The sequence below is a fragment of the Pantherophis guttatus genome, chromosome 4 (genome assembly GCF_059756535.1).
Source record: "Pantherophis guttatus breed Tessera chromosome 4, ASM5975653v1, whole genome shotgun sequence".
NCBI classification, from domain to species: Eukaryota; Metazoa; Chordata; class Lepidosauria; order Squamata; family Colubridae; genus Pantherophis; species Pantherophis guttatus.
In genome coordinates, this window is record NC_142066.1 from 27,130,419 (window position 1) to 27,143,359 (window position 12,941).

Here is a 12,941-nt window from a genome sequence, read left to right on the forward strand (position 1 = left end):
GTCAGGGGAGGGGGGGGTCGCATGTGCGCGTGCCTGCACCCATAATTCTATGCACCCCGTGCATGCGCATGCAACCCCCCTACTCTCCCCCCGCTTTTGGTATGGTGGGCCCAGTAAGCTGGTTTTTTGCTCTCGCCAGGCTCCAGAGCCCCTGTAGGAGCCTGGGGAGGGGGAAAACGGCCTTCCCCACTCTCCCCTGAGGCCCTCTGGAGGCCAGAAGTGGCCTGTTTCCCTACTTCCAGGTGGCCCAGAAGGCCCGAAAATCAGATGGCTGATGTGTGCATGCACACCACAGCTGAGCTCACGTGCCCACCGATATGGCTCTGCGTGCCACCTGTGGCACACGTGCCATAGGTTCACCATCACAGACCTAGGATTTGCATTTCCCCTTTTGCCTGTAGAGCCAATCATGACCCCTACATGACCCCATAGGAATCTGGCAATAGCCATTAAAATATTAAAGGTCACATTCTTACGAAGGAACAGGCATCTCAATCACAAAGCCCCAAAGAATGTATAAAAGCCCACCTACACTCAACCCCATTTTATCAACCACCTCAGAAACATGCTGCTGGCTACCAAATAAACAGAGACTTCATTTCCTGCAGCCTGCCTCCATTTTATTTCCAGCATCTTTCTCCCAGCTTCAAATTGGACTGGATTTTTCTTCCAACAGTAGGAATTTGGACTGAAGGCAGCATCCGTTTGGAATAAGAATTGCTTCCATAAGCCAGTACAGTGAATCTACTTTCCCTCCAGCTACTTGTGGCCTTCGACTTCTGTTATTCCTCACCATTAGCCATCGGAAAGGAAAAGTGCTCCAACCACAGAGGGATGGTTTTGAAGAACACCCTTTAAAATATGTGAAAGCTTCCCACAGGGCATCAATGTTCTTATAACTGTGCTCAGCAATTATCAGCAAGGAATCAAGGATAAAGATGATGACTAAACTGGATGACTAAATTGATTTAATGCAGTTGCCAAAGAAGCTCTAAAAACAATGATCAGCTATTGCAGAATCTAGGACTAAACCTATATTTGGACCAGAGTTTAAATTGTATGCCCTTTTTTCCTGCCCTTAGTTCGTTTATCACCCTGGGGTATGAAAAGGACGTGCACTGTGTTTTGATAAGGACGTTTTGCTTTCAGCTGTGCTGGCTATAGCCTGCTCCAAAGGAAGCCTAAATACAATTAATCCATAATAATCCTCTTCCTTTAGCAAATTATTTTTACTTTCAGGAAATTAGTTCATTTGGGCTTCTGAGCTGTATTAAGAATCCCCTTACCCATCCCACAGCTGGGGAATGAACCCTGATAACTATGGAAATCTGCCTTCAAACTAATATTCTGGGGAAAGGTAGTTAAATGCCAGATTGTGATTTAATTTCTCCCTAGGCTTAGAGGCAATAATTCCCTCTCAATAAGAATTTTGAACATATTGCAAGAATGTATTGCCAATTTGGTCTAGTGGTTAAGGTGCTGGTTTAGGAATTAGACCATGAATTCTAGATTAGATTAACAGAGTTGGAAGGGACCTTACAGGCCATCTAGTCCAGCCCCTCACCCAAGCAGAGACCCTACATCATTTCCAACAAATGGCAGTCCAATCTCTTCTTGAAAGCTTCCAATGATGACGCACCCATGTCTGAAATCAAGCTGTTCCATTGGTTGATTGTTCTCACTGTCAGAAAATTTCTCCTTATTTCTAAGTTGAATCTCTCCTTGTTCAGTTTCCATCTATTATTCCTTGTCTGGCCTTCAAGTGCCTTGGAAAATAGCTTGACCCCTTCCTCTCTGTGGCAGCCCCTCAAATATTAAAATATTGCTATCATGTCTACCCTGGTCCTTCTCTTCACTAGAGTAACCATGATCAGTTCCTGTAACCATTCATCATATGTTTTACTCTCCAGTCCCCTAATCATCCTGGTTGCTCTTCTCTGCACTTTATAGAGTCTCAACAACTTTCTTATAGTGTGGTGACCAAAACTGGATGCAGTACTCTAGGTGTGGTCTTACTACTCTATTTCCCCCAAAATAAGACATCCCCTGATAATAAGCCCAATCGGGCTTTTGAGTGCATGGCAATACAGCCAAGCGCTTATTTCAGGGTTAAAAAAATATAAGACAGGGTCTTATTTTCAGGGAAACATGGTAATGCTTTACAGAGTGGTATTAGTACCTCACTTGATCTTGATTGTATCCCTCTGTTAATGCAGTTTAGGATTGCATTGGCTTTTTTGGCTGCCGCTGCACACTGCTGGCTGATATTTAGCTAGTTATCCACTAAGACTCCAAGATCCCTCTCACAGTTACTGCTATAAGTCTGGTTTCACCCAATCTATAGGTGTACTTTTGGTTTTTCTTGCCTAAGTGTTAAAACTTTACTTTTCTCTACGTTGAATTTCATTTTGTTAGATAGGGCCCAGTGTTCAAGTATGTCAAGATCCATCTGGATATTGAGCCTATTTTCTAGGGCAAGGGTGTCAAACACGTGTCATCACGGCAGTGTCACGTGATGTATTGGGACTTTTTTCCGGTTTGCTAAACCAAGTGAGGGTGGGGTCAGCACGTGATGCATCCGACCCGCGGGCCATGAGTTTGACACCCCTGTTCTAATGTGTTAGCTATTCCTGCCATCTGGAAATTTGTTAAGTTCCCCTTCTATTCCCTCAACTAAGTCGTTTATGAAGATATTGAGGAGTACTGGGCCTAAGACGGAACCTTGTAGTACCCCTCTGCTTACTTCCCTCCATGAAGACATAGACCCATTAAGGACTACCCCTTGGGTATGGTTCTAGTGCCGTCTTAGGCATGAAAGCCACCTGGATGACTTTGGGCCAATCACCAGGAGACCATGACTTCTAGTCCCACATTAGGCATGAAAGCCAGCTGGGTGACTTTGGGCCAGTCATTTTCAACCTATCTCACAGGGTTGTTGTTGCGGGGAAAATAGGAGGAAGGAGGAGCAAAAAAGGTATCCTCGCTGCCTTATTTATAAAAGATAATAAAGGTAGGATAAAAATCTAATAAATTAGAGAAAAAACCCAACGTATGGCTAGCGAAACTTACAAATCCTGATTTTCTGGTTTTGTACCATTGCTCACAGGATGTCTTGAATGTTTCAGATTGATTGGATAGAAATAAAACATCCAAGCCTTAGCTTTAATTAGCTAAGCTGGCAACCGCCCAAGGAATTTATATTGTCTCCCTTGCTCTAGTCTACCAACGACCCTCCTGTAGAAGGAAGAAAAAAAAAACCCACCTCCATCACTTCAATGCTTTTATTTATATAATACATACACACATACACGCACACAGGTACTGTACACGCCTAACGTTTCCCTTCTCCCTCGCAATGTACATTTCCCCTCTGTATTTCTCTTAATACAGACTCTCTTTGGACAACAGAGCCAGCCGTAGTCCTCCCCCCACCCCAGTCCCTACTTGCACACGGTCCCTGGCCCAACGGTGTTCCGGAGCTCCCATCTTTGGGCCACAGGAAGTTAACATGTCTGAGCTGTGGGTGTGTGTCTCTGGCAGGAGCACCACCTCCTCCTTCACAACTCAGGTGCCCCTGGAGGTGCCTGGGATGGCAATCCAATGGTTGAGAAGGTAGAGGCAGGCTTGGTGGAAATTCGACATTTCTTAGGCTCCACCCCCTACATATAGTTGTCCAAAGATGATGGTTGGCTTTCAATCCCAACCATTGTCCTTAATCATGTGGTTCAGTTCAATTATGAATTTGCCCTCTTTGTATTTCTGGCTAGTCTCGAAGGCCTGCTCCTGTAGAAGAAGAAGAAGAAAGAAGAGAAAGGAACGATACGGGTGGAAGCCAGCTATTAGAGGTGCAATTGTTTTAGGGAGGGAGAGGAAGAGAAGGGCACAAAGCAGGAGACTCACATATTTCCATCCAAGGGTGGTCTTGCAGTTTTCACAGTATATGTCAGCTACAGCATGCAGGCCCGTCAGCAGAACACGTTCCTCTGCTGGGCCACATCCAACATTCACTCTGTATGGAGCCAAAAGATAACACAATGTCACCTTAGTTTTAACAGGGCCCATCCATCCCAGTCTGTTTTCCTAGTACGAGTTCTACTTCGCCTGGAAATCACTGGAAGACAATGGAAATCAATCAAGGGATGAAATGAAATCCCTGGAATTGTTCTTAGGAGCTTGACCCATTGCTGCCAGAACAATGGTTCTATTCCCTTTGTGGGTGCTTGACAAAGCTCAGGTTGGTTCGGGGGAAAAGGTGGGATTTGATTTCCCCAGTTCTGTTAGGTTGGTTTGGAAGCACACCAGGATAAGAACAAGCCCAAAACTTTCTCACAAACTGGATATGAAGACGGAGACAATTCTGGGATTTGGATTGTGTCCAGCTTCAGAGTCACAACTCCCAATGAGAGAGGTCAGCCCACAACCCCCATGTGGAAAAGAGGGCCAGGGTTTCTCTGTCTTGCGGTCTACCAAGGTCTTTTGAAATACAGTGCCACAGAGATAGGCTGGAGCTGGGAAGGAAAGAGACCATAAATAGTTTCTAACCTTATGGTGAAAGTCAATTGTGCAATGCACAGTCAGAAACAAGGGCCTGCCTATCAGGAGAGGGTCAACCAGGCTAACCTCCAGGCTGTGGCTCTGCTATCAAAATAGCAAAAACTTATGAATACTTAGTTGTTTCTGTAACTTACTCGCAGAATTCATTCATTCCTATGCAATCACTGGGAAATAACCTTCTTAAATGTGGTGTGAGTTTCAGTTTGGAACGATGTACCAATCAATACTAGTACGATGTGCCAATCAATACTAGTACGGAAGTATTTTAAGTTTGCTTTGAAGGCCTCCTATATCTTTGAATTTTATCTAAATGCCCCACATTCCTGCTGGATTGACTGTTTTGGGAAAAGGGAGATTAGCCTATTAGGTTATCTTTTTAATGAAACCTACTCCCACCTTCTCTCATTCTACTATCTTAATTGCTTCTGCTTTCCTCTGTTTCAGCTAAGGTCCAATGAAAATGAGAGATTGTCTCTTCTGCTGATCCTTCAAGCTACAGATGCCTCAAAGGTGGTAGAGGAAGATCTTCAGTGTGAGATCTTTTCTTTCAGATAGGTGGCTAGATTTTTCTCAAGAGTGGATTATTTGGTTGAATGAAGTCCTCTCTGCTGTGGATACAAGTGCTGACTACTTATTACCTCTTTATTACGGTCACAGACTAACAAATAAAAGCACTGAAACAACAATAATAGTAAAAAATAAGACAGACAGAATAATTGGTAGTGGATTAACAGTGGGCAGCTAAAGTTAGCCTAATTTTACATGCAGCATAGCAGAATCTGGCCACGTTCAGAGAAACTACTTCATACCGATCTGATAACAGTAGCTGCACATAAAAAAGATCAGTATTTCTCCCAGTGGTGGGTTCCTCCCGGTTCGATCCGGTTCAGCCGAGCCAGTAGCGGTGACGATATGATGTCACGAACTGGTTCTCCCCCCCGCCCTCCCACCCCCCCACCCACGTTATTCTTACCTTTTATTTGGTCCCACCCCCAATCTATTGCTGCCTCCTGAATCACAGCTGATGACTAGAGGGAAAAAAACTGCTTAAACTCTTGCCGCGGGGCTTCAAAGGGCCGTCCTACAGCTGATCAGTGTTAAAAGCAAACAAATGAGTCGGGTCGTAAGTGCAAGGACTGGTTGTAAGTGCGAGGACCTTCCAGAAATGACTCTGACCAGCTAGCCACGCCCACCTAGACACATGACCTCCAAGCCACACCCACAAAATAAGCCACACCCACAGAACCAGTAGTAAAAATATTTAGAACCCACCCCTGATTTCTCCAATACTTTATCGGCTAAAGTGTTATGAATTGAGTCTGTGACTCCTTATAGAAGATGCAGTATAGCAGGACAAGAGGAGTTACCAGTTCAGTCGGCATTCATAGAATTAGGATGCAGCAGGGACCTGCTGCTCTTCTGATGATAAACTAAAACTCCCATCTCATGTATCCTGGCCTCAGATGATGCCACTGAACACTGGGGTCCCCAACCCCTGGGGTCACGGTCTACTACCATGCCATGGCCTATTCGGAATTGGGCCGTGCGAGTCGCTGGCCGGAGTGTGCATATGCAGCTCAACTTTTATAAGTGGTGGGCCACTAGGCCCTTGCGCTTGTGTGTGCCACCCACCACTTGTGCCAAAAGCTGCATGCATGCATGTGCCAGGCCCACCACTCACGTGGCCCAGTTCCCTTCTTCCCCTCCAGATGGGCGGCCAAGCCACAAAAATTGGGGGCCACCAACTTAACATAGCTAAAGGTCCTATGAGAGGGTAAACCTGAGTGCAGCATATACTGTATTTTTTGCACTATAAGATGCACCCCTCACCCCCCAAAAAATGAGTGAAAATGTCTCTGCATCTTATGGAGCGAATATTGCCTATTGCAATATTGCAAAGGCTCCAGTGTTCCCCAGTGGAGGCAGCAGACACAGATGAGGCAGCAATAGTGCTGTTTCTGGTCAGCCAGCCCGCTGATTGGCGGGGTTACAGGAGGCCGGGATCCAGCTGTTGCTCAGCTGACCGGTGGTGGGTACAACAGAGCGGAGCCCTGACGAGCCACATGCTGGGGCTGGGAGGCAGAGGCAGATTTTTTGTTTTCTTGTTTTCCTCCCCACAACCTAGGTGCGTCTTATGGTCCGGAGTGTCTTAAGAGTGCAAAAAATATGTTTTTTTTTTCCTTCCAAAATATGCTCCTCTTTTGTGATACTCACACAGAGTTGAAGAGATATGCCCGTCCTTGGCTTCCTTGAAAAGACTGTAACAAAAAGGGCATAGATCAAAAACAAAATACTTTCCTGCCCCTATTAAAACAAATGCCTCCAACCAATCTTGAATACTTCCCAGAATGATTTCTCCTCCTTGCCACTCTGTCTCCCTCGTCGCTCCCCCATCCAACCTTGGGAACCCAAATCTCAGGAACAGCCTTCAGCCTGTGGTCAGCTGCTTATCATCTTCTGGAGACTTTGGTTCTAGACCAGCTACTTATCTTCCCCTCCCGCTTGGCTGATGGCAAGCAGCCAGAGGTTCTCTTCCCCATTTCCTTGTTTATTCTCTAGTTTGCTTTCAAACCCATGAAACTGAATTTAATGATTAATCAGCAGCAGCTGAGACCTGTTGCCCTTGTAAGCTCTTGAGAACCAGGGTGGAGGTGGAAGACAAGCCTAGGCAGGCATCTCTGAAAGAACTCATTGCCCTCCATAACACCCCCCTACTGCCCTTCTCCTCGTCCCTTTCCTTCTTCTAGTCCCAAATAAGCGTCTTTTACTGCTCAGAAATTCTGCAGCATCAGTAAGGTGGCTCTGGAAAGAGACATGACACTGCAGTTGGTGGCTGCTGCTTGGAAGGCCCCCTCTCCACCTTCTTTGCCTGTTTTTAACTGCATTACTTCCAGAGGAGAAAGCTTCCAGATTTAAATTGTGGTTTGCTTAGGAGGTGGTGATTTCTCCAACAAACCATGCCTGCCAGAGTTTGACTTGCTTAATCTATATTAATTTATAATCCACACTCCTAGGCCTTGTATTTAACTTACAACATTAATATTGCTACATCAGGGTAAAAATGTTTAAGACATTCTTTGACCCTGACCCTGAAATGACTTACAGGTAGTCCTCGTCTTATGACCACAATTGGGACTAGTGAATTACTGTGGCTGTTAAGCGAATCTGGCTTCCCTCATTGACTATGCTTGTCAAAAGCCACCTGGGAAGGCTGCAAATCATATGACCTGGGACGCTGCAACCATCGTAAATACATGCTAGTTGTCAAGCACTCCAATTTTTACCACGTGACCATGGAGATGCTGCAGCCATTGTAACCGCAGTTGTAAGTCACTTTTTCAGTGCTGTTGTAACTTCAAATGGTCCCTAAACGAATGGTTGTTAAGTTGAGGACTACCTGTACTTACTTGTGGCAGAACTGACAAATTTTAAAGGAACACAGAAAATTCACAGTAGTCATCTTACACTGAGATATAAGATAAGAAAATATGGCTGTCCTTTCTTTATTGCCTTTCTGTATTTACATTCTCCTTTGGTAATAAAGTGCTTTATATTTTTCTTTCTTTTTTTAAAAAAAATAAGCTAACGAAGACACAGCGGCCCCTTTTCCTTGGATGCTGTGATCTTCTCTAGAGGAGTGCAGCAGGCATACCCCATTCCCCTTTTTGTACCTTGGAGATGAGGTCGTCGTGATTAGCCAGGTGGGCCCGGCAATGCACGCAACTGTAGCGACGGTGACAGTTGTCCAGATAGGCCTGAAAAGTTTTGGGCTTGGACAGCCTCACCATTGTGGTCAGAGTCACACCTGGAGAAAAGGTGCAGGAGAGTTCTGGAGAGCTAAACAGCTCGCTGGAGTGGGGCAGATGAAAGCCCTAAAAAAGAGGAAGAGGCAAGAGGTGGATCACCAACCTATAGAGAACCTGCCAGAAGTGATCGTTTACAGACCTAGAGTCAGAATGCCAAGATTTTGTTTCTTAGCTCTGGGAACTGGCCAGGTTCTGTGTAACCAGTTTGGTATCTAAATAAAAACAATACCACGTGCTTTCCCTCCCTCCCTCCCTCAGCAGCTTCTTGGAGACTCAGCCTGTAATTAACCCCAGGATATAGGTCACAGCTGATCATCCTGTGATGAAAGAAAACTACCGTAGAATAACGCTCAAAGACCTTAACTTTCCAAGCCACCCTTCCAATTAATTCAGGTTAGGTTTTCCTAGTACCTCTCCAAACCCCTCGCTGTAAACCCTCGGCTTTTCTTATAAAACCAGACATTTAGCTTTTTGTTTTCTTTATTCTATCAGACTGTGGACATAACTGTCAAGTATTATAATATACCCCACATACCCCAAACCTATGACCAGTTTTCACTTTTGCAGCATGGGCCTTTGCATGGAGATATATTTTTTTAACTCCACCTTCATTATTTTTATAAATAGCCCAAGACCTCACGGTATATCTGGACTCATAACATTTTTGTTTATTTGCATCCCATCTCTATTACTATTACAAATAACTCAAGGCAGCAAACATATCCAACATACCTTCCTCCCCCTATTCCTCTAACAACAACCCTGTGAGGTTAGTTGGGCTAAGAAACAGGGACTGGCCCAGAGTCACCTGGCTGGTTTTCATGCCTAAGGTGGGACTAGAACTCACAGTCTCCTGGTTTTTAGCCTGGTTCCTTTACCACTAGACCAAACTAGCAACTGCCATCTGCTTTGGTTGAGATGCAAGGGAAGATCAAGTCAGAAAGCAGCAAAGTCTAGAAAGCATACTTGGTGGTGACAGACATCAACAGCTTGTCACAAAATAGCAGGCAGTATTCAGAGTTGTGAAATGATGAAGGGATCTTCACTAAGTCAGGAAGAGGGCAGAAGGAATCTAGAGGAATTATGTTACATGATGCCCAGAGATGGGGGAGGAAGGAAGAGCTTCAGAGAAACATAACAAAGAGCTTTAAGAATCGTGTGGCACTAATGGTGACCACTTAAGTGAAGTCAAGGCAGAGGAAATAGAGACATACCTGTAGTTTAAGGCACAACTTGAGACAAGACAGCTGGCTGCAGAAGAATGGGGTAGGACACAAAGCAGCCCCGAGGATGAGAGAAGAGGGAGGAGCAGAGCGGAGGGATTTCTAGAAAATACAGTGGGCTAAACCAATCAGCTGGAGATGAATTTGATGGGAGGCAGGCAAGAGGAGAATCTTTGCAAGGAAGGATGGAGGCTTGGTTTTCAAAGGAGGTGGGTGGAGTGGTTGCCTGGAACCTCACAGTGGAGGAGGAGAAAGGTGCTTCTTTGAAAGGGAAGTAAACCATCAGGTTGGGCAGGCAAGGAAATGCTGATCTGGGAAAAATGTTGGCAGAGACTCCATACATTTTCCCTGGAAACTGGATTTGTGTTTTGTTTTTGTTTTTGTTTTTTTGAAGAAGAAGGTCTTAGCATTTGGGAGAACTTAAAGATTTTCCTCTTTTTCTCTCTTCAGGCACGCTTTAAAGCAAGCTATGACTAGATATCCACCTTACGTCCACCTTATGTCACCGTGGCATAGGGAGTCCCCCCCCACATCATTTTTAATTTCTCCCTAATTTCTCTAAGGATTTACAGTGAATTATTGGTAGGATAATGACAGAGAGGAATATAACAAGGGATGAAAATGAACACAGAGTAGCTAGAGAGGAGAAATAAAGGAAGAAGTAAAAGGAAGGAAACAAAGAAGAAAGTTTTTTTTAAAAAAAATAGTTCCGTTTTTTAAAAAGAATGTTTATACTCTTGAAAAAGATTTTTTTTAAAAAAACAATAACATTGCTTTATTCGCTCTCAACCTTTGTACCTTATAAAAATGCCAACAAAGTTCCCAAGGAACTATAACAAAAATATTGTTCTTCTTAATAAATGGCATAATATTGGTAGGATAATGACAGAGAGAAATATAACAAGGGATGAACATGGGAAATAGCTCGACAAAAGAAATAAGAAGTAAAAGGAAGGAACCAAAGTTTTTTTTAAAAAAATGCACTTCCTTTTTTAAAAAAAATATTTGTTTATAATCTTGAAAAATATATTTTTTAAAAAAATGTCATTGCATTATTCACTCTCAGCCCTTATAAAAATGCCATCAAAGTTCCCAAGGAACTGTAACAAAAATATTGTTGTTCTTAATAAATAGCATAATATTTGCCAGTAACAGTTGCAACTGAGATTCTCTTCTAAACAATATCCAAGACAGTCTCAAGAGACAACAGAAACATACTAGCCATAACTAATATGGCTTGTTTACCAGCAATTTATTAATTATTTTTCTACTGGATGTGGACAGGAAATACATATATGTTTTTGTCTGAACACCAAATGAACCAGAGCATACAAGTCAAATACTACCTTTTGCACATTTATTTCAGAAGGCAATAAGGCTTTTCTTTTATAATGATAAGGAAAATATATACCAGGTATGAGGAGGGATTTTCTTAAGCTGATTTGTTTTATATGTGAGCTCTATAAATAAGCATTCAGCTTATCTCTTGTTTTGATAATGGAAAAGATGACTATTGTCATGTTATATGGTGCACTAAGAACAATATACTTATTTGTTTATATATAGCAATTTGACTCTGGTATAGCAAGTAAGAAGTAAACATGGGCATGATATGATATTGAAATGATATGAACCTCAGGGAAATAAAGTGAATCTGATATATCAAATATATAAAAACAGACTGAAAAATAAGGCTGTTGGGGACCCTTTAGTAAGAGAGAAATGGGAATAGAGAAAAAGATGAGACAAGATGAAGTATCTTGGTTTCCTTTTATTATAACAATCATGTGCACTTTATATTTACTTATTTTTATAACTAGGAAGCTTGAAATATACATGTAGAAGAAGAGGACGTGGATATAGAGGGTGGAACAGTTGATGGTAGGGCTGGTGGGATGATAGTCATAAACTGAAAATTTGTGTTTGTGTTCTGTGTCTGAGGTAAATAGCAACATTTTAACTTCAGAAAGGGACAGCTGTTGAGTAATAGGCCAAATTTCATATTTCCATATAAATTGTAGGGCCACTCATGCAAACATTTTCCTGTTGTTGTTTTTTTTAAAAAAACTTCCTAAAAGGTGAACTTTAGAATAAGAATAAAGGATATGGAAAGAAAAGTTGGAGGTGCAAATCACCGCCCCCCTCCTTCTATTAAAACTTTTGAAACAGCAAGCTGGAAAAAAAAATTAAATTTTCTTGACTGATGGACAGAGAAAAGAGAGAAATCTACTTGCTCAGAGAGACTAAGGGAGGGTTAAAACCAGCTTTGATAAAAACAGTGCCATGGTTATGACTCGTTTGGCTACCAACCAATTGATTTTGTGCTGGAAACTATCCCCCCAAGGGACAAAACGCAACCCGGGGCTGCTGCTCAATACATAAAGGATGCCACCTGATCCCGAATTAGTGACTCTTGAAAACGGATCCCTCTCTACAGCATTTCCTGTGGGATTAGAGGAGATACGGGCCACCGCGAAGGGAGGAGATAATAATAAAAAAATCCCCTGCTGAAATAACAAAAGGAACATGAGGTTATCCTATATAGAAAAAAATGCCCACTTCGCGTGGTCAGGAGGAGTACAACAGTTGGAATCCTCTGAAAAGGATCCACCGGAATCCACTTTTCCATCCCTCTCCAGATATTCAGATCCGAGGGGGTCAGTGGGTCACTCACTGGAAATCCGCGCCCACTGCATCCCCCTCCCTCCATTCTTGCAGGAGGGTACATGATCCACAGCACCTGCGTGTTTTTATGCACCCACGGAGAGACAGACAGGCACGCACCGCCAGGCTTTCGTGGGGGAGAGACGTCCACGGACGCCTCCTTTTCCCTAAAGCCCTTCCTCCCCCCCCCACGCCCCCCCCCGGATCTCACCTGTCCGAAGAGCAGCGACCGAAGCGCCCCCGCGTCAAATGGTGCCTCGATGCGGCTTTTGGGGAGGGGAGTCGCCCCTCCGACAGACCCGCAGCCCCCCGCCAAGAGCCCCAGCTGGGAGTCTAGACTTCCTCTTGTTTACAAACCCAGGCTGTGAAACAAAGGTGTCTCCTCCCCCTTTTCTCTCTCTCTCTCTCTCTCTTTTTTTTTTTTTTCCTCTCTCCTCTCTCCCTCCCTCCCTCCTCCTTTCTGCGGGCTTCCCCCTCCGCTCCTTCCTCTTTCCTCCCAGCCAATCGGGGCGGCTATGCAAATAAACTGCAGAACTGATCAAAGGGGGGAGGGGACATGCTCGCGCGCTCGCGCCGGCGGGCGGGCGGGGTGGACGCGCTTGGTTCGGCACGAAGTAGTGGCGGGGGCGGGAGGCGGCCTGGAGAGATGGCGTGGCTGGGCGGTGCCAGCTCTGAAGCCGACGGGCCTCTGGGC

The 12,941-nt window shown here is 44.2% G+C and overlaps 1 protein-coding gene across 3 annotated transcripts; it reads right to left on the minus strand.

Moving 5' to 3' along the window:
- Window positions 1–3,267: 3,267 nt before the first annotated feature.
- On the minus strand, window positions 3,268–12,727 carry YPEL3 (yippee like 3). 3 transcript variants are annotated; one of them, XM_034419639.3, is made up of 5 exons: window positions 12,459–12,727; window positions 8,226–8,426; window positions 6,769–6,812; window positions 3,901–4,009; window positions 3,268–3,777 (listed from the first exon to the last, which is right to left on the minus strand). In XM_034419639.3, the coding sequence occupies exons 2-5, from the start codon at window positions 8,340–8,342 to the stop codon at window positions 3,694–3,696; spliced, it is 354 nt and encodes a 117-aa protein (XP_034275530.1). In that variant the 5' UTR covers window positions 8,343–8,426; window positions 12,459–12,727; the 3' UTR covers window positions 3,268–3,693. The 3 variants fall into 3 exon arrangements, with proteins under 3 accessions (XP_034275530.1, XP_034275528.1, XP_034275529.1); XM_034419637.3 differs by having other exon boundaries at window positions 3,268–3,783; window positions 12,459–12,720; XM_034419638.3 differs by lacking the exon at window positions 12,459–12,727 and adding an exon at window positions 9,575–9,668 and having other exon boundaries at window positions 3,268–3,783.
- Window positions 12,728–12,941: the final 214 nt, after the last annotated feature.